Source organism: Anabrus simplex, chromosome 1 (assembly GCF_040414725.1).
Source record: "Anabrus simplex isolate iqAnaSimp1 chromosome 1, ASM4041472v1, whole genome shotgun sequence".
Taxonomy (NCBI): domain Eukaryota; kingdom Metazoa; phylum Arthropoda; class Insecta; order Orthoptera; family Tettigoniidae; genus Anabrus; species Anabrus simplex.
The window spans coordinates 15813161-15834556 of NC_090265.1; the positions used below are offsets into that span (position 1 = coordinate 15813161).

The 21396-nt window shown below is 39.1% G+C and overlaps 1 protein-coding gene across 1 annotated transcript in view; it reads right to left on the bottom strand.

Moving 5' to 3' along the window:
* LOC136859508 (oocyte zinc finger protein XlCOF26) overlaps positions 1 to 21396 on the bottom strand; it is a 104389-nt gene that overhangs the window by 56637 nt on the left and 26356 nt on the right. Inside the window, exons 2-3 of the mRNA XM_067138700.2 lie at positions 19797 to 19927; positions 12598 to 12720 (exon numbers count right to left, since the gene is read on the bottom strand). Coding sequence (XP_066994801.2) covers positions 12598 to 12720; positions 19797 to 19862 — 189 coding nt within the window. The 5' untranslated portion in view covers positions 19863 to 19927. The remainder of the gene's footprint in view (positions 1 to 12597; positions 12721 to 19796; positions 19928 to 21396) is intronic.

Consider the following 21396-nt stretch of genomic DNA (forward strand, 5'->3'; position numbering starts at 1 on the left):
TGGCGCTAAAAGCCGAAGCAAGATAAATTTTATGTTTCCTGCATGATAAATTTTCCATCACTGCCGTTAGAAGAAACAAGACGATTTTTGAAGTAATGGCAATACAGCACCAAGAACTTGATCGCATCAACCATAGAGAAAACAAGCAGAGTGACAGGAAGCAGTACTGGCAGGATAGTGGAAGAGGTTTAAATTCACATTCATATAAATACGTGCTACCGGCCTAACCTGGCAGGTTGAACGAGAGCCTGTTCCCTGCTGAATGTGTGAGCTCATTATATTGGACAGAGCTGATTCTCTGCTCCATCGTCTGCAACTATTTTCCAGGTGAGACATTCACACCAAATAATATGATATATCTTCTCATATTATTATATTCTTCGGTTGCTGATGGAGTTGGGGGGTCATCGTCTTACAAGGCACTATTCGTCATTCTGTGTCAACAGGCTACGGACTTTTGAACTACTCTAGGGCTCGCACTGTCATTCAGTGCATTCAAACTGTTCTAACCTTTAATGTATTATGCAAATCCTCGTGTCTTTTGGACTCATTGCTTCGTACATCTAACAACAAAATTTTCTGGTCGTGTCTCTCTGTTTCCTTCACTACTTACATTCCCCAGCCTACCCTATATCTTGTTAGAATTCTTTGTATCTTTCACTGTATATGGATCCTTAAGATATTTTGTAGAAAAATTTAACAACCTTAGCTTCATTATTTGTCTCGCAATTTTTAGTGAATTTGATTGTTGATCATGTTAAATAAGCTTATTTTGCTTACCTAAATTTATAAAGCACTTATTTATTGTCCAAATACATTCCTCTGGCACATTATGCTTTGTAAAAATTTCCAGCACAGATGAACATACACGTACGGGCCTAGCTCAACTGCTTTTATTAAATTTGTTTTCATCACCCTTTCTTTTTTTTTTTTTTTTTTGTTTGTAATGTAATTACCTAAGCATCTTGGGCTATCATTTTTGTGCAACTTATCTTAAACTCGCAATGGAAATTGTTCCTGCAATTCTTTGTTGTTGTCCCTGCTGGTTGGAAATGTATACACTATATTTATTGAAGTCAAATTAACTGTTATTATAGAAACTATCACTTCCTTTAACTACATTTATCGCTGCCACCCTCTACATTCCCAGAACCTCTGACCTTATTATCTTCCACTGCTATAACAACCATTTTATTATTCTTGCTCCCTTAACTCTGACTTGCCCAATGACCCTTATCAACCCCCCCCCCCCCCCTCCCTCCACTACTGACAGAGAATATCTAAAAATATAAAGCGAGCTTTCTGCCTTGCCAGGGTTTCCAAGCATGATTGGCTGTATCGACTGTACTCACATTGCCATCACATCACCAGCTGGTCATGATGTAGAACTGTACCATAACAGAAAAGGTTTCATTTCTATAAACGTACAGGCACTCTGTACACCATAGTAAATTCTGGAATGTTGTAGACTGTTGGCAAGGATCTACACAGGATGACACTACATTTTCAGTGAGCAGACTGCATGCTCAGTTTGACAACAGAGAAATGGACAATGGAATAATTTTAGGTGATGGAGAGGTTACCCATGTTCAAATTTTCTGTTGACACCCTTAACCAATCTCAGGACTGAACTGGAGGCGTTATTCAGCATATACATTCGGAACTGCATCGAGTGGTAAAAAGGAGCTTCCCATACTTCTCAGTGGGTCTTCAATTCATACTGGGAAGGCAAAGATCAACTACGCTAGAACGCATTACTGCATGTTTCACCCTCCACAATTTACTATTAGTGAGAGAAGGAAATGAACCCCCACCTGTAGAAGGAGATGTAATTGCAAGATTCTACCCAGAGGCATACGAGGATGATGTACCTGTAGGAGGAAGAGGAAACAGAAGGAATACATTCAGAGCTGTGTCATACATGTACATTTTATGGAAGTGGGGGAAAGGTAAATAATGTTTTACTGCATTCTTTCACTGAAATGGAAACTTTTTATTTTCTTTATTTAAAATTGCTTTCTTAATTTTTAGTTTCATTTTTGCCTCCTGCAAATTTGATTTTAAAATTTTCATTTCCAACTCATGTTTCTCCAACAAGAGTTGGCATCTCAGATCATTATAATCTGTTTTACTGGCTGTGTTCCTCTTCTGGGGCCTTACTGACTCTGGAGATACATCTGACCTGGACTTGGATACTCCAATTCTGTCACCTCTCACAACCTGTGGCACTGCTGGCTGTGGGGCTGTATTTGCAGGAGACAAGGGCAACGGAATAGGTGAAACTTCACCTTCTACAGGATGCGTAGAATCATCACAGCCAGAAGTTGAAGGAAGATGTGTTAATACAGGGACAGAGACATGTGTATCCTGTAATGAAGAAATACACTCAATTAATTCCATGCTAGAACTATATGACACTTTTAGCAGATTATTTTATTGCATTATCTGAATAATAGATCTGAAATAAATTTAAGATAAAAACTAAACTCTGCAGTTTTACCTCCTTCACCACCGGGCGAGTTGGCCGTGCGCGTAGAGGCCTTTCCTATCCCATCGTCGCCATAAGACCTATCTGTGTCGGTGCGACGTTAAGCCCCTAGCAAAAAAAAATAGCCCCCTTCACTTCTCCATTCTCCTCCATTATATTACTTTCCCATATGCCAGGCTCTTCCAGTCCACTTGCTTTCTATCTATACTTTGTGCGAAGTGAGGGTTTTGTAAAACAAGTGTTATACACTGATTCTTTTCAAGCTCAAACAGGCAAAAGTTGAACTTAATTTAGTCTTGTCCCACGGTATAGGGGGCAACGCGTCCGCCTGTCACCCGCCGGCCCCGGGTTCGATTCCCGGCCAGGTCAAGGGCTTTTTAATTGTAAATGTTCAATATCCCTGGTCTGGGGACTGCATGTTTGTGTCGTCCTTAACGTTCCTTTCCTCACATTCAACACTTTACACTTACGCAATATCCAAATACACACAGGTTCATAAAATATGGTGCAAGTAGGGGCAAAAGATCTTTGTAGGTCGACGCCCCAAACAAATAGAATTTAAAATTAAAAAACAAACTTTGATTTAAAATAAAAGTCAAACTGAATTAAGTTAAGATTCTCTAGGCCGAACTATGTTCCATTGTGAAAAGATACCACTGAACTTCATCGTTCAGTTTACTAGTCACTACAGCTGGACTATCTGTAACTTTGTTCCATTTGCCAACGTGTTTACATTGGAACCTCGATTCTCCGTTTTTGGAGCGACCACAGAAAAAATGTTCAACATGGGAAAACAGGAAATCCAAGAATGAATGAACCATCAACACTTTAGCTAAACAGCACAAAAATGAAATATGTATAATCTTACAAACACTCCTAAACCAAACCAAACTACAGCCCCAGAGGGCCTTCCGCCTACAAAGCAACCGCTGCTCAGCCCTACGAGGTGACGCTTGGTCAGTGTGACAAATCCTCTCGGCCGTAATTCCTGGCTCTCTAGACAGGGGTCACCGTCTCACCATTTGATAGCTCCTCAATTAAAGGTAATCGTAGGCTGAGTGGGCCTGGCACCAGCCCTCGTATCCAGCTAAAATTGCCTCACCTGTCCGGGAATCTAACCCAGGCCCTCCAGGTGAGAGCCAGGTAAGTTAGACCACGGGCCCGGCTTCAAACATTAATTACCGGTGTGCGACTTAAAAATCTCAAAATTTTACATTCACTTTTACCGGGGAAATTTCGTCAGTTTCCCTTGAAAACTTATTTCAGTTCAGCAACTTTGAACAACCAAACTCTTTGAAAAATCTAATATCCGTAACACCAAGCCAAAAACCAATTGACCACAAGCAGTTTTTAATTCTCTAATCTAATAAAACAAAGCTGGCCGGGAATCAAACCCGGGTCCACCGGGTGAGAGGCAGGCAAGTTAGACAAGGGATGGGCTTCAAACATTAATTACAAGTACGGAATTTAAAATCTTGAAATACTGGCAAAATCCCGTTTTTTAATCTTTCATTGTAATTTAGTCACCGGTATACTGTTCGTAGTCAGTTTATGGAAATCTTGTACCGCGTAAATTAGGCATACATCGACTTTTAAAGGTTATGCTGAAGTGGAGATTATGGTTACTGAAGAATGTAAGGTTCAATTCTCGAAAGTTCTCGAATGCATTATATTCAATTTTGTCCGTCACTAATCACAATCAAATTGGAAAGAGAAAAAATAACATCAAAACTTCAGAAGTTGCAGTTCTTCGTGACCTTGAGGTCAGCTGGAAAGCGTGCTCACTGGACAAGTCGGTACGAGTGCGAAATTATATTAACTTTTAAAACATAACATGTGCAAATAAAATGACTGCTATTTATCTAACATTTTAACACAAAAACGTGAAATTCACAATCTTATATTTGGACCAAAAAAGTAACTGGTAATCCCAAAACCTCCTATGGCTTTATGTATGTATGGTGCAACATCTGTTCTGGTCTTGATAAAATAATTGTATCCAATAACACTAAAACACTAAATTTGTGTAAAGAAGGAGCAGTTTCAATTCCTGTCTGAAAGCCCAGCACCTATACAGTGCCCTGAAGGAAGTGCCAGAAACTTATTCGGCGATACAATTGAAAAAAGTAAATAATTAAAATAAACATCTAACCCTGGACATAATGAAAACGTTTTGAAAGTATGAACATTTCAAGAAACTTGTTCGGTCTTCAAAATCGAGTGTTGATAAACTTAACCATATGAAAATGAAAATCCACAGTCTGTTTCCAGTCATTCGACCGGGTCAGGAATGAAATGATAATAGGTATTTTATTTGATCCTATACCAACTTGTCTAAATCTATTGAAGAAACTATTTAAAATAGTTGTGTTATACTATAATCTATCAGCTTCAGTTTATGTTGTGTCCACCTTTCCCACGATTCTCCAAACAATACCACCTGAATGCGACGTTAAGATGGTCCCTCATACAAGTTTTCCAGTGCGGCACAGCACTTCCTCTAATTATCGCAATGACGGGACATTAACACCAAGAGCCATCCTTTCGTGAGATAAGGTAGTTTCTTGAAAAACACGTGATTGAGGGTTTAGCATTGATGGGACTAACATTTCTGGACGGTTGATCCAGGAAATCGTTTCTTCAAGGATCGGATAATGTGGGATTTTGCCTACGTGATTTCATTAGAATGCTCGTGGAACGACTAATACGGGAAAACGTAGTTTCCAGGAACATATAATCGATGTTCTGATCAATCAATCAATCAATCAATCAATCAATCAATCAATCAATCAATCAATCAATCAATCAATCTATATGGCATGATCAAAAGGTTTCCGTTTGAACATGTTGCTGCAGTGGACATGCAACGTAGCGTGACTCCAATGCAGATATATAAGCACAGACATGTAGGTAAAGGGATTAGTGTGGCAGTCGTGTTGTGCCGATGTGCGTGCGTTAAATTGCGGCCATGTAAAATATGGCGATGTTATTACCAAAAGCATCTGAACAGGACCAAAGGGCTGTTATTCTGTCCTTGGCTGCCGAAGGACAAACACCGGTGGGCATCCATCGGATAATGGGGACTGTGTATGGGGCAGCATGTCTGTCGAAAACCACCGTTGTGGAATGGTGCACCAAGTTCTGCGCGGGTCGCATATCGACACAAGATGCCGGTCGATCTGAGAGACCAGTGTCATCGATTATGGACACAAGCAGCACTATAGTCCTGATCTCTTCCCATGCAATAATCACACCTTGGGTCCCTCAAAATGATCTTGAACGGTCGACACTTTCTGTCGGACGAGGATGTGCAGCAGGCAGTCACGGACTCCTTCACGCAGCGGAACAAAGTGATCTTCAACCTAGTGCGTCGGTGGGATGAGTGTCTCAATGCTCACTGGACTGTCACCCAGATGACAAATTCCCTATCAGTTGTTTACCTAGTATTTTCTTACATATTTTCAAAGAATTTGAAAATTTATTGAATATTTCCCTTGATATATCCTTTACTCCTCATCCTATAAATGAATATTTTCCCCAATTTGTCCTCCTGAATTACAACTTTATCCTTATATTATGATCTTTCCTACCTTTAAAAGCTCTGCTGAAGCTTATTTGATTACTAACATGGCTTCAGGCCATTTTGGAACATGCCACTTAGCTAAGCAGCTCGTCTCCTTACTCCCAAGTCTTCTCAGCCCTAAGTTTGCAATACTATTCTTTTGTTGTAAATCGACAAGAACAAATCATGCTGCTTTCCTCTGGATCCTTTCCAGTTCCTGTATCTTGCTATATACAGCAAGAAAATATATGGGGTTAGGTCTATTTCATTCAAAATTGGAAGCATATCTGCAACACATTAATAACGGCAAGACGAAACTTAAAACTGGAAATCCTCATGTAACTGCCACAAAACCCTTTGAGGAGATATCAGACTGCTTTTAACGAGAATTGTAAAACGAACCTGCATAACTTATTGTCTAAGTAGTTCGTTAGGAACTGAGGAAATGTCAATACAATAATTGGTGTAAACTTCCCCAAAAAGGAAATGAAGTAGAACTATACCACGAATATACACCTGGCAATCAATGGCTGTTCAACAAAGGAGGTGTCACCAAGTTATTCTTTCATTAAATTAGTGGCAGCTTGTGGCTGTAAAGTATAGTGAAGAGCTATAACCCGTTCGGCTTTGAGCGACAGATTTAGGAACTACACATTGTTTTTGGTTGTTTTGTACTTGTACCTGTGACTGGCGGAGTGTCCAGCACACGACCAAAAATGTATACAGACCGGAACGCTGGGTAACGTCACAGCGTGGCAACCATGCGGCTGCCTCTGCTCTACAATGCAAAGTAGAGATAAGATCTGACCAAGACATTAACAATTATGGAAGCACAGCACCCTCGGGAAGAGCTGGACATCTGTCATTTTTTCATTTACGAAGCACAGCTGTTTACTGATGCTAGAAACCAAAAAAGTTATAGCAGTAAAGAAAACATATATTTACATTAATTGTTTTTCTTAATAATTGAACTCACCTATTTTTTGTACATCAAGTCAATCCTCCGGTCCTTTAAAGCTGCAAACTTGTCGGTAATGTCTTCATAGAATGGTTGTTTGTTCATTAACTGCTGAAGTAGTTCTTTCTGAATAGCACAACAATGGAAATTGCTTAAACCACGATTGTTTGAAACTAAGATTGTAAGATTTACCGGAATGTTTCACTTCTTTTGTAGCACATTTTTACAGTGATATAGTAGGGCAACCAAAACGTAGAACTTCATTCTGATCTTCATTTCTCCAATGAAAAAATGGTGTCTCTAACAAAATACACACTACATCATAAACAGGATACATGTTTAAATAAAACAGCACAACAATACGAATGAACCACGAAGCGTAAGTACTCGTACTTCACACAGGATGACGCAGAGAAGACGAAACATTCCGATCTTCCGGCAACTTCACTTGCGCATTCTGCTATGAGGAAAGTATGCGGGTGACGTCATGGTTGTCATGGCAACCGCCAAGGCCAAGCAGTACGAAGAAGCACTTGGAAGGTAGAGCCAGCTGCAGAATCTCTTGTCTTCACTCAATCTCATGCGCCGTGCTGTGGCCGACAGCCGGCGCTTTCGTGAGTTTCCCTGGTTCTCATCAAGTGATGCAAGCTCTTGGTGCTCCAAATGCCGTACAAAAAACATTTTCTTTCCGTAAAACCAACAAATGTCATAAGAAAAATAAAGTTTACAAAAAAATTCATTGTGGTAAAAATAAATGGTGAAGCTGCCCCTGCATTAAATGTAAATCTCATTAAACATTTCAATGATGGCATAAAGCATAATATATTCAAGGTCATCTAAAAGGGGCAATTATATTATGAGTCATATAATGTTTGGTTCTTCCTACAATCAACAGTCTAACAAAGACTCAAACTTCTACCTGTTTCAGATATAAAACAAGTTAATTTCTATCAACCAAATTATCCCAAACTGAATTTCTCAAAATAAGTACTGGTACTTATCTCTGGCATATTTATACTCGTGTACACCCAAACTTTAGAATTAACTAACCAACATGATAAAACTTTAACCTACCTTATCATCTGGATACTGGATTTTTGCTCTTCGTTTGAAATTTTCATAGGCAATTTTCAGCTACTGTGAAGTCATGGTAGATTTGCAACTGGCTTTATTGACGTCATAAGCATTTTCTTTCTATGCGGCTTCTTTCTGTTTTGCCCACACATCTGCTTTTTTTTTTATAATATGAATGTAGCCCTCTATAGCGGAAGAAAACTCAAGAACTGAGGAAAGTATTCTTCCGCATATGAGCACTTCGCCTCTTTCCTCTTCTCCATGTCAGTTCTGCCCACCACAACCAACTTATTATTGACATCAAGCAATAAGTAATGCTTCATTCTCAAATAATGCATCTTCAAAGGAAATTTCTTCCTATAACATCGTTGTGCTTTGATTACATACTGTATCTATTTATTCCCTTGTTGTTTATACCAGTTACATATCCATATACTGATGAACATTAAGGAGGTGAGGTTATGAAATGTAATTATTCTCCCTGCAAGATAAGCACTGTTTCTTTCTATTTCATAATGCAATTTTTGTGAAATACATGAGGGGTTAAAAAAAGGGAAGTATGATGACATAAGTATAAGGTGCTACATTCAAGAAATTACTGTCTGTGGCAGTTTCTCACTATTCAACAAGCTGAAAACTCGCCTTTGAGTGCGATTGCAAACTACAGTGTGCTTCATGAAAGTTGTAAATTGTAGTCTTTTTATTCAAAAAGTAGAAACAAACTCAAGATTGTTCCGAGATGACAAATTTCTTGCAGGTAGAGGGCAACTACAAATATTAAGTAAAGCTTATTTCATTTATTATTATTTTTTATTTATCTATTAAATTTATTTATTTTTGAACACTGGTGCGCTACAGATTTTGTCATACCGTGTTAAAAGTCCCTCCTGTTTTATTTATGGCAAGTGCATAGTTTGCACTGACCTGGACATACCGACTAATAGATATATGGCATTAAGCCTAGTTGAGTTATATTTAGCTTCACTTCCCGTATTGCTCTGATTGCTTAGTTACATAAATCAGACACTTTTGTAAAATTAAACCAAAGTTTTTAGCAACAAAAGTGGGGACTTGAATTCAAAACCAATCAAGCCATACATAAACAGCCACAGGACAGCATATAGGATGTATTACTACAAGAAAACATACAAATTCTCTTAAGAAAAAATTTAATTTGTATTGAATCCAGTATAACCTATGAGTACTGTCACTAATATCCATCAATTTCTTCTATTCCACTGAAACTACCGCTCGACGATTCACTGTCACTTCCTTGACAGCCAGAAGTTTATTCTTAAGAAAGAAACCATGGACTTTCTTGTGAATACCACTAAGAATAAAAGCAGAGTATTGTGATACACAAACTCTCTTCCCCTTGTTCACTGTTCGACCTTTCACTGGGGACTGCAGTTTAAATTTCGCCTGAGCAGTGTAAACACTGTCGGTCACTTTCACCACTTCTTCCACCATTTACCACGGACTCTCATCCCGTCAGTTAGTGTAAACACTGTCGGTCACTTTCACCACTTCTTCCACCATTTACCAAGGACTCGCATCCCGTAAGTTAGTGTAAACACTGTCGGTCACTTTCACCACTTCTTCCACCATTTACCACGGACTCTCATCCCATAAGTTAGTGTAAACACTGTCGGTCACTTTCACCACTTCTTCCACCATTTAGTGCAGACTCTCATCCCGTCAGTTAGTGTAAACACTGTCGGTCACTTTCACCACTTCTTCCACCATTTACCACGGACTCTCATCCCGTCAGTTAGTGTAAACACTGTCGGTCACTTTCACCAGTTCTTCCACCATTTACCACGGACTCTCATCCCGTAAGTTAGTGTAAACACTGTCGGTCACTTTCACCACTTCTTCCACCATTTAGTGCAGACTCTCATCCCGTCAGTTAGTGTAAACACTGTCGGTCACTTTCACCAGTTCTTCCACCATTTACCACGGACTCTCATCCCGTCAGTTAGTGTAAACACTGTCGGTCACTTTCACCACTTCTTCCACCATTTAGTGCAGACTCTCAACCCGTCAGTTAGTGTAAACACTGTCGGTCACTTTCACCACTTCTTCCACCATTTACCACGGACTCTCATCCCGTCAGTTAGTGTAAACATGGAAAACAATTTGCTTTGACTTCGTACGTAATTTATCACCATTTTTATTGGCTTTAGAGTACTTTATAGGTGACTCCAGTGTTACAGTAGCAAAACCAACACATTTCTCACAGGTGGCAGCCAGTATCGTCAACAGTTCTCATCTACCTATCTTCAATGTCTTAAAAATTATGCAAACTAATCAGTACGTAGAAACAATGGAATGAGCTCGAACAAAGCTTACAAAGTACATAATGTAAGGAGATATTAAGCTCATGTTAAATAATTTTATCTACGTAAGGAAGACATGAATTGGTAATGAAACCTATTAATATAAAACTTGTGCAATATTTTCCACATTTTTACAGGGCATTTTTAAAATAGGTCAAGTCAGTTCACCATAATATCTAACCAAACTGCAGGAAGTTTCTGGCTTCAAACAGAAGCAACAAACTTTACTGCTGCAGAAGCCTCTTCATGGACCAACAACTTGCCTTAACATCAAAGGGACCACTCAGGACTTGAGTTGACTCACAGTATATATTAACCCCATCACATCATTTAATGGCCCTAGCTTGCAAAATTCATTCGTGGCATATGAATCAAATGACAAGTTTACCTTGCAGGTATGTACTGCTGACTATCAATACATGTAGTTCAGTTACTAACCCACAGATGCCACTTGTGTGCATTCTGAGCTGAAGTTTAGACATGTGGCTTTCATTATTTCCATTGCTCCAGGTTATCACTATCTTCCAGAACAAGACATAAAAGAATCTTTGTTCATATTATTTTGTTCACGTCAGTTGCCCTCATGGTGTCAAGCAGATCTGTTGGTGTTGATGAAGATGCAATACGAAAGCTAATAGTGCTTTATAGAGTGATATTGAAGGAAGGTCTTAATTCGAGTTCTAATGATGTGTGTAATAATGCTGAAGACACGGAAAGTGATATAAATAATGAAAGCGGGCCAAGTCTTTCGAAATAAGTTTGTACCTCGCAACAGACTAACCTGACTGACTGAAACTGGACAAAGAGTGACAATAACCTTATTGAACATAAGTTTAGAGGATACGGTAGGGTTAGTTTGATACGCAGCTACTATCTGAACTCTCAGTTTTTGTGAATACATGAACCTGCTCCTTGACAAAATATCTGACGAGACAAATGCATGTGCACCAAGACAGCTGAGCAATCCTGACAGAAACAAGGTGAAAAAAGACAACAAATGGTTTGAGTTCACACCTGGTGAATATACTAATGTCACAAGTGCGAAAAGTGCTACAACCAAAGTAAAAAAAGTGGAAGTTGCTGGCAGTGCAAAATGCGTGGAGAATGTTTTGAGCTGTGCCACACTCAGCAGTTGTACTAGAGAAGCAGTTTATTCTTTCATTATCGTGCATGCAATGTTTCAAAAAGGAGTTTTTACTGGTTGGTTTTGTTAGATTTTCTGAATAATATTGTGCTGATGACTGGCGTAGAGAGGCATTTAAATATGATTTCTCAGTGAACTGTTATGGCATTTAAGTGCGATGCAAATGGGTAATGTAAGAGGGCTCTCTCATTCAATGAAAAATTTGGGCCTTTCATTTTCTTAGTGGGTATATCACTCATTTTTTGAAAACCACATCAACAAACAAGCTTATTCAGCTATCACAGAGCACGATCAGCTGCTTCCTGATTCACTGCCTTTCTGATGTCTTTATTCGGCAACATTCTTAACGAACCAATATGGCAGTGGTCACAAATTGTACTGTTACCAGATTTATTTCCTTCTCAGATATTCAATCAGTAAACTGGAGCAAGTTGATCAGCGTTAAGCTTTCTGCAACACAATCAGAAATCAAAGTTGATAAGCAATCAATGGATCTGCCATCAAGAACTTATTTGATGGACCTTTCTGCAATCAGGCATAAGTCTACTAGATGGCGAAGTAAAGTGAATCTCCTTTGGGCGTCTACAGTTCAGTTTTAATGAATTTTGTTGGGTAAACACCAAATGTGTCACCAGAGATCTCCTACACGCTGACGTCATATGACAAGAGTGTCAAATGGAGATCTTTCCACCTTTAAACATTCTGACTATATTTGCTACATTTGATCCATAATCTCGGGATCCATACCATTGCTGGCATGTCACTTCAAAGTTACGATTCTTTACAATAAATATATGTTATGCCAAATGCAGTTTAAAAGATAAAATTCTTCCCTCAATAAAAGACATCATTTGTAAAACATGCCCTCCCAAAAAACTTTCTACGTAATATTCTGAACTTCTAAAGAAGAGAACTTTACAAAGTGTTCATTCCAGTCACACAAAAGAAGGATTTTTAAAATGCAGGAGATCAGTTCCATGTGAGTAAAACGGAAGAAAGTGACGGAACGTTATTTTTAATAACTGGACTTACTGCTGTCATGACGTCTTCAGCTCTTGGGTGTAACGTGGCATTCTCTGTCACTGGGATAACTAAAGTCTGAGGCTCAACCTTCACTACATTGTCTTTATCGGCAGAGTGATTCACACACAAATCCTACAAAAGAAAGAGTAATATGGGATTTCTTCTGAATTATATGTCAAACTCCTGCTCTGCAACTAAAAGCAAGTTCATTCTAAAATAAACACACTTTGAAACAAATATTCACTTTGCTTTGTTACTATAAACAAGATGTTAATATCCTCCCATGTGAATACCCATTTCTCTAAAGGAAATCATAAAATGTAAGAAATATAGATATTACAGTCCAAAATTCATAAGGAAAAACATGACAGTTTTGCTGGAAAAAAAAAGACTGCTTGCTAAGTTGCTGTTGGTTGTTACAAGTTACTGGTTTATGTTGCTGCTAACCTTAAGTACAGTACAAAGATTAGACTAGTTGATTCTCGTGTTCTCTGTCTTCCTTTATGGTTCCGAGACCTGGACCCTCAAGGCAAGAGATAAGTACCATATCGACGCCTTTCAGATGTGGTGCTCCGTGTACCTTGGACGGAAAGAAGAACTAATGCATCTATTATTCAAGAACTGAATATCTCTGAACGTCTCTCCTCTTGCATCATAAAGAGAACCGTCCAATTCTTCGGACATACTGTAAGACGTGATAGTGAAAATCTGGAGAAATGTATCATAGAAGGCAAAGTTTTTCGCAGAACACCACGAGGAAGGACAATGAGAAGGTGGATTGATCAAGTTCTGCGTACCACCGGTCTGACTCTTCAGCGGACTTTAAGAGAAGCTGAACAGCGTCAAAGTTGGCGCCGCTTAATCCAGAATATTGTGTGAAGTCAAATGGGGTCATGACGCTCAGCAATGAGTTACATGACTTATGATGATGATAACCCTAAGTAATTTCAAAGTTACACAGTTACCACTCTTTAAGATAAATATATATAGTTACAATCAATGGTCTAAAATTCGATACAGACCACAGAATGGTCCGACTTAAAATGAGAATAAGGAAGGAAAAGAGATGCTACTTCAACAAGACGACCCCAAACCCCAAAAGTACAGATCGAACAGAATACACAAAAGCATTACAACACAACCTCCAAGAGCTTAGTCAACAAACAGACCAGAAGGCACAACAATATTATACAGAGCTTGTAAACTGCATATCCCTCTTAGTCAAGCAATCTTTGACACCGGGAAACAGAAGAAGAAATAGAATAAAATTAAAGGATAGTACTAAAAGACTGATCGAAGAAAGAGATACATTGTCTTTATCGGCAGAGTGATTCACACACAAATCCTACAAAAGAAAGAGTAATATGGGATTTCTTCTGAATTATATGTCAAAATCCTGCTCTGCAACTAAAAGCAAGTTCATTCTAAAATAAACACACTTTGAAACAAATATTCACTTTGCTTCGTTACTATAAACAAGATGTTAATATCCTCCCATGTGAATACCCATTTCTCTAAAGGAAATCATAAAATGTAAGAAATATAGATATTACAGTCCAAAATTCATAAGGAAAAACATGACAGTTTTGCTGGAAAAAAAAAAGACTGCTTGCTAAGTTGCTGTTGGCTGTTACAAGTTACTGGTTTATGTTGCTGCTAACCTTAAGTACAGTACAAAGATTAGACTAGTTGATTCTCGTGTTCTCTGTCTTCCTTTATGGTTCCGAGACCTGGACCCTCAAGGCAAGAGATAAGTACCATATCGACGCCTTTCAGATGTGGTGCTCCGTGTACCTTGGACGGAAAGAAGAACTAATGCATCTATTATTCAAGAACTGAATATCTCTGAACGTCTCTCCTCTTGCATCATAAAGAGAACCGTCCAATTCTTCGGACATACTGTAAGACGTGATAGTGAAAATCTGGAGAAATGTATCATGGAAGGCAAAGTTTTTCACAGAACACCACGAGGAAGGACAATGAGAAGGTGGATTGATCAAGTTCTGCGTACCACCGGTCTGACTCTTCAGCGGACTTTAAGAGAAGCTGAACAGCGTCAAAGTTGGTGCCGCTTAATCCAGAATATTGTGTGAAGTCAAATGGGGTCATGACGCTCAGCAATGAGTTACATGACTTATGATGATGATAACCCTAAGTAATTTCAAAGTTACACAGTTACCACTCTTTAAGACAAATATATATAGTTACAATCAATGGTCTAAAATTCGATACAGACCACAGAATGGTCCGACTTAAAATGAGAATAAGGAAGGAAAAGAGATGCTACTTCAACAAGACGACCCCAAACCCCAAAAGTACAGATCGAACAGAATACACAAAAGCACTACAACACAACCTCCAAGAGCTTAGTCAACAAACAGACCAGAAGGCACAACAATATTATACAGAGCTTGTAAACTGCATATCCCTCTTAGTCAAGCAATCTTTGACACCGGGAAACAGAAGAAGAAATAGAATAAAATTAAAGGATAGTACTAAAAGACTGATCGAAGAAAGAGAACGTCTGAAACCACAAGCCAAAGAAAATGAGCGCACAAAGCTGGAATATACAAAAATCAATAAACAAACGAAAAGGGAAATCCGAAAAGACATCAGAGACCACAACACGGAAGTAGTCAAAGAAATCATGGAAAATACAAAATCAATGAAGAAGATTCGAAAGGAATTAACTCCGGACAAACATTGGATACTGGGAGTGAAAGACAGTAATGGTAAAAGACAAGCCAAGAGAGAACAGATAGTGACACAAGCGACAGAATTCTACAGGAAATTATATACAAGTAATTCCCAAAATGGCACACAGTGTCATAAGATGCCAAAAGAGGACATTGAGGAAGGAATACCACCCATTCTTCCCAGTGAAGTAACAGCAGCCATAAGGGAAGAATGCAAAATCCCCAGGGGAAGATGGAATCTACAATGAATTCCTGAAATGGGGTGAAGAAGACATAACCCCATTCATCACTATGCTATTTAACAAGATACTCGAATCAGAAGACATACCAAGGGAGTGGAAACAAAGCACCACCATACTTCTGCACAAAAAAGGAGCCAAAGACGATATCAATAACTACAGACCTATCAACATTGTAAATCTTTACAAACTCTTCATGAAGATCCTAACTAAGAGAATGGCGAAGACACTAGATGAACAACAACCAGTGACACAAGCAGGATTTAGAACAAATTACAGTACATCAGACCACCTACAAGCAGTGAATCAACTGATCGAGAAAACACACGAATTCAATCTGGATGTATATATAGCATTTCTGGACTACAATAAAGCACTCGACTCCGTGGAACGGGAATACGTTTTAGAAGCACTGAGCAAACAAGGGATCCAGAACAAATACATCAGACTCCTGGATAAACTCTAGGAAGGCAGCGAGGCCAGAATAAAAACAGAAAGAGAAGGAAATAACATCAAGACAGAAAGAGGAGTTAAGCAAGGGGACCCTCTCTCACCAAAATTATTCACGTGCTTACTGGAGAATCAGTTCAGAAAACTAGATTGGGAAAACAAATACGGCATCAAAATAGATGGAGCAAGACTAACGCACTTACGATTTGCAGACGACATCGTATTGGTGGCAGAGTCGGCAACGGAGCTAGAACAAATGATAATAGAATTAGACAACATCAGCAAAAGAAACAGGCCTGACAATGAATCCAAGAAAAACAAAATTGATGACTAATGCACTGGAAAATCCAGTTAGCGTAAACGGAGAAATACTGGAACACGTAGAGGAATGTGTATACCTTGGACAGAACATATCATTCTCAAACTGTTCAGAAAAAGAGGTCAAACGGCGAATAGGACAAGCATGGAAGAGGTTCTGGTCTCTAAAGTTCATACTGACAGACAAGACTCAGAAACTCACCCTTAAAGCTGATGTCCTAGAAAAATGTGTGATACCAGTCCTACTATATGGATGCCAAACCTGGGCGCTAACACTAAAACAAAGGAAAATGATCCAGATATGCCAGCGCAAAATGGAAAGAAAAATACTGCAGGTCTCATTGAGACACAGAATACGGAACGAAGATATACGAAGGAGAACCGGCATGAAAGACGCTCTGACGACAGCCGATCAGCTAAAGTGGAAATGGGGAGGACACGTAGCGAGACTGGAGCAAAATCGATGGACCTACAAAATGTCAATGTGGGATCCCAGACAAGGAAGACGGAACGTGGGAAGGCAAAGAACTAGATGGGCAGACTGGTTTGCGAGATGGGGAGGAAAACAATGGACAAGAACAGCAAAGATAAGGCAAGAGTGGAAAGAGCTGGGAAAAATTGTGTGCAGAGATCACTGACCTAACGTCCGCCTCCGTAGCGTAACGGTTAGTGTTATTAGCTGCCATCCTCGGGGGCCCGGGTTCGATTCCCGGTACTGCCAGAAATTTAAGAATGGCAGGAGGGCTGGTATGTGGTTGAAATGGTACGTGCAGCTCACCTCCAATGGGGGTGTGACTGAAAAGAGCTGCACCACCTCGGAATGAGGACACGAGTTTGCATTACTGACCTAACGGGACACACCTTTGCTCAAGCCCTGTGATAACATAGGTCGATCAAGACACATATTATAGATATTGTGCAGCAGTGAAATATGCAACAGTGCGCTTCCGCAAAGAGACCTGGAGATCACCTCTCTGATAACTACGGCATAATACAGTAAAATTGATAAAAAGAGGTTTTTATGAAGTGGCGAATATAAAATTATCATCCTCACGTACACTGCGGAAAGAAGCCGAGCAAGTGTAAAATATGTTGAGGTACGCTCTCAGGACAGAGGCGAAGAATACAACATACAACTGTACTTTTTGACGAAGAGGATACCGTGATGGTCATCTTCTGTGCACTCGGGAGAATAGCAAGACGAATGTCAAACAGACAGACGTAGTAGTAGTGATTTGATAACTCATCACGTAACACATAGTGGAAGGAGGATAAGCACCTGCAATATATGTCAGGAGAATTTCAACGGAGGATAAGGTCTAGAAATTACAAGAAACGTCTACAACATTCGGAGAAGAAGCTATGCAAGAACGAAGATTGCAAGTTAACGCATTTACCTAGAAACAACCTGAACCCTCCCTGGGATAAAAGTGTACACGTGTCATTAATGCAACAGTGCGTTTTCGCGAATTGTTGTTCCAGAAAAACACAATTGCATTCACTTCGGGGTGAGACTACACAAGTGTACAATATGCGGTAATACGTTATCATGAAAAACTACAGATTAACCAATATAATAATGCTCTTCAGGACCTGCTCACCTGATGAGCTAAACTGAGCACTGTCCCTGCATTGCAGGAGGCCATAGCCCTTAGGGGATTCATACGGCTAATTTATTTTATTTATTTATTTATTTACTGTCTGCTTAAAAGGAAATCTTGACAGTTCCTTACCATGATTGGCAACTGAATTCTCATCTAAGGCAATAAAACAAGTCATAGCTATATCAATTGTTATTGTGCCACATCCAGGACTTGACTACAGTAACCCACACCATGAATATAATGCAGTAACTATGGATAAAAGCACAGTTAACAGAAATACACAAAGACAAAGGACAATAGCACACACGATAAAAAAAGACCACTATCCCTCATAAAATGGATGACGAGGTCTGCTGACTGCTTGTGATCGCGCGTACGAGGAAGGCTTGCATGCCTAGCCTCAAAACCAGCTCAGTCTTTTTGATACTGAATGTAATAAGTAACCCAACTCTAACCTAAACTCTCTATCAACGGAAACCATCATGGGTCATCAGGGGGCTTACAGTCCCATCATTGTGTTATGCCTACCTACCAGTTATATTTTGCCACATTCTGGTTAGAGTAATATGCATTCCTTCCGGTGCCTGACTGGTAAAACCTCTGGCCATCAGCACACCGGCTAGAGAATGGTGAAGTGAAGACAAAGCAAGAGCAAAAGTTGTGCGGTGTCAGAAACTACCCACCATCTCCAGCAACAATGAATACTATAAAAATGGCATGTGGCATCCGGAGAGGCCTAGCACAAGTCTTTTGAGTTAATGCCTTACAGGCAACCTGCGTGCCTGCAACCCTGCCTATCATGAATTCTAATGCTGAAGACAGCACACACCCCCAGCCCCCAAAACATCAGAATTAATCGTTGAAGGTTAAAATCCCCAACCACGCCAGGAATTGTACCAGAGACCCCTTGAAACAAAGGTGAACATGCTGACTGTCTAGCCGTGGAGCTGGACGGCAACAAAGAGTGACTGCTGCTCTGGTGGCCATCAACAGTGACATGCTACATGGATGTGACAGCATAGATGTATGTTGGGTGATGTCACCTTGTCAATGTGCCTTTTAAACCTTGAAGAGTTTATGTTTCTTAACATGTACCAAATACTGTTTCAGTGAAATACTTTATAAACTTTTAAATTTTTACTTGCAATGAATCAGTTAGGAAAACGCTATACTTTCCTGAAGAGAAAGTGTATAAGAATTAATTTCTTACATAATCATTTATTTATTTAATATGATATATTTACAAAAGTTTGACACGATAACATGATGAGAACTATCAAACCTAAAGTGGTTGAACATTGAGTGCACTCACTTGTCAGATAAGTTTAGAAATCAATACCTCCTGTAGTGGTTGTAGCCTACTTTAGAACTCTTCCCTTATGCATTTATTCTACAAATACTGTGCATTAATGGAAGAATTTTAGCCACTCTGCTGCATTATCATATCTATAAATGAGCAGCTCATGGCCCGTGGAATAGATCTTTTCCTGTCAAATCACTATTATTTCTTTAATGGCCCACTAACAACTTTTATGGTTTTTGACACCAAGCTGCTCCAATTTTATCATGCAGGAGTTCATTTGCAAGGAAGTAAAATTACCAACATGTGGTGGCATATTTCAGCATCTTCAAATATCACTCAACAGAACATTCACTAACGTGCGATTGAAATTAGAAAGCCAGCGCTCTATCATCTGAACTACTAGACATACATTTTTCCTGTCAAGATGAGGTGCCAATGAACTGCAAGCCACATGCTCAGAAGATTACATTGGATTGTGTTCAGTCCAGTAATAAACCTTTCACTTAAACTTGGCCTTCAATGGGGTGTAACCATCCAAACTTATTTGACTGCTGGTTAAATTCTAATCACTACTATGTTATCTCTGAATGATACTTACGAGTGAAGTATTGGGTGTTTCTTCAAGCCAAATTGGTTCCTCTTTGATCTCTACTTCCACGTCCATCTCACAGAGCAGATGAAGTATTTAAGTGGTGCTGGGGGATGTATATTACTTCCACTGACCTTGCACTGAAACATGAGCCACAAAAATGTATTGTTAATACTGTCGTCATCTTTGGGTTATCACTCCATAAACTAAGCAAGAAGCTTGCAGTTTGGAAACGCTGCCCGTTGAAACTCATCATCATCATCATTAGTCATTGTGCTCATTACTGAGCATCGTGACATAACTCTATCATTTCCGTGTTGCAACCTTGAAACTACAAATGCATTATTTCCTTGATGTTGATGGAATTTGGAGAATTTACTGGTGCCTGTTTTAACTGTAGCTAAAAATTGTAGCCACCATTTCAGCAGGCTGTGACTTCACCAGAATACTGTTGAATGCTTCTATAAACATAAAATGTACTCATTATGACCAAAAGTTGAGAGCTCTTCTTTTAAGGCATTGATAACACAGCCACATTTCTATATACTCTGAGGCTGCATCATCATTTAATCTCAGCTGTGAAATGAGCAGGGAAGTAAGTACATGCAAAGAGGAAGAGAGTGTGTTCAAAAGGCAGGCTTGTTTGTGTCATTCTTGTGAATATTTAGAATGTTTTATTGAAATGTATGAAATTCAGATGATGAATCTACACTGGAGGTTCTAATGGAAGATTCAGGTTCTGAAAATGAGGACAAGGATAACAATTACACACCAAGCCAACATAATGATTCTGGCGTTATAAGCAAGTAAACCTAGATAAAGAGCTAATTTCATATAGGTATGAAGTGGATTCTTTCATATTATTCCCGAAAAATTTGGATGGTTTCCTGTGTGTGACTGACAACCTGCAGCAACTCGATGCAAGCCCGTCATCAAGCGCAAATGGAGAGAGAACAAATTACGAGTTGTAAAACACGATGCCCGTGCCAATTGACCAATTAGGTTAGAATCTGTATTAGTATGTTTTAGTAAATGGATGCTATCTGGAGCCATCCCTTTTCAGTTTTGACCCAGCCAATTTACAACTGTTCGGTTCTTCAGACTGCAGAAACTAAATTTGAGTAAATTAATGTATAAACTACCAGAAAAATAAAACATATGATAACTGTATTACAGCTGAGATGTTTCATTCTTGAAGGAACACCATCAGATTCTATCAAACCACATTCAGATATATTTAGATGTGTATCAACATTTATGTTTATTTCTATTTAAATCCTTTAAGAAATTGACTTTTGGAACTTATTCTAGTGAAGTCCTCACTGCTCTAGCTGTTACATGATTCCAGCTGCCATGCCCCCCGCTCTGGCTAATAATAATCATGAAATGGAAAGTACAGTTCCAAAAGAGGTGACATAAGCAGAAATGGCATCACGAAAACTTACCGGTATAATAGGGAACCTATCAAATTCTCATTAAGAACCCCTGCATTGTTTACAAAACAATTTGAATATGTTAATAATAATAATAATAATAATAATAATAATAATAATAATAATAATAATAATAATAATAATAATGGGATCACTAAAAGTAAGACAGTTAAAAG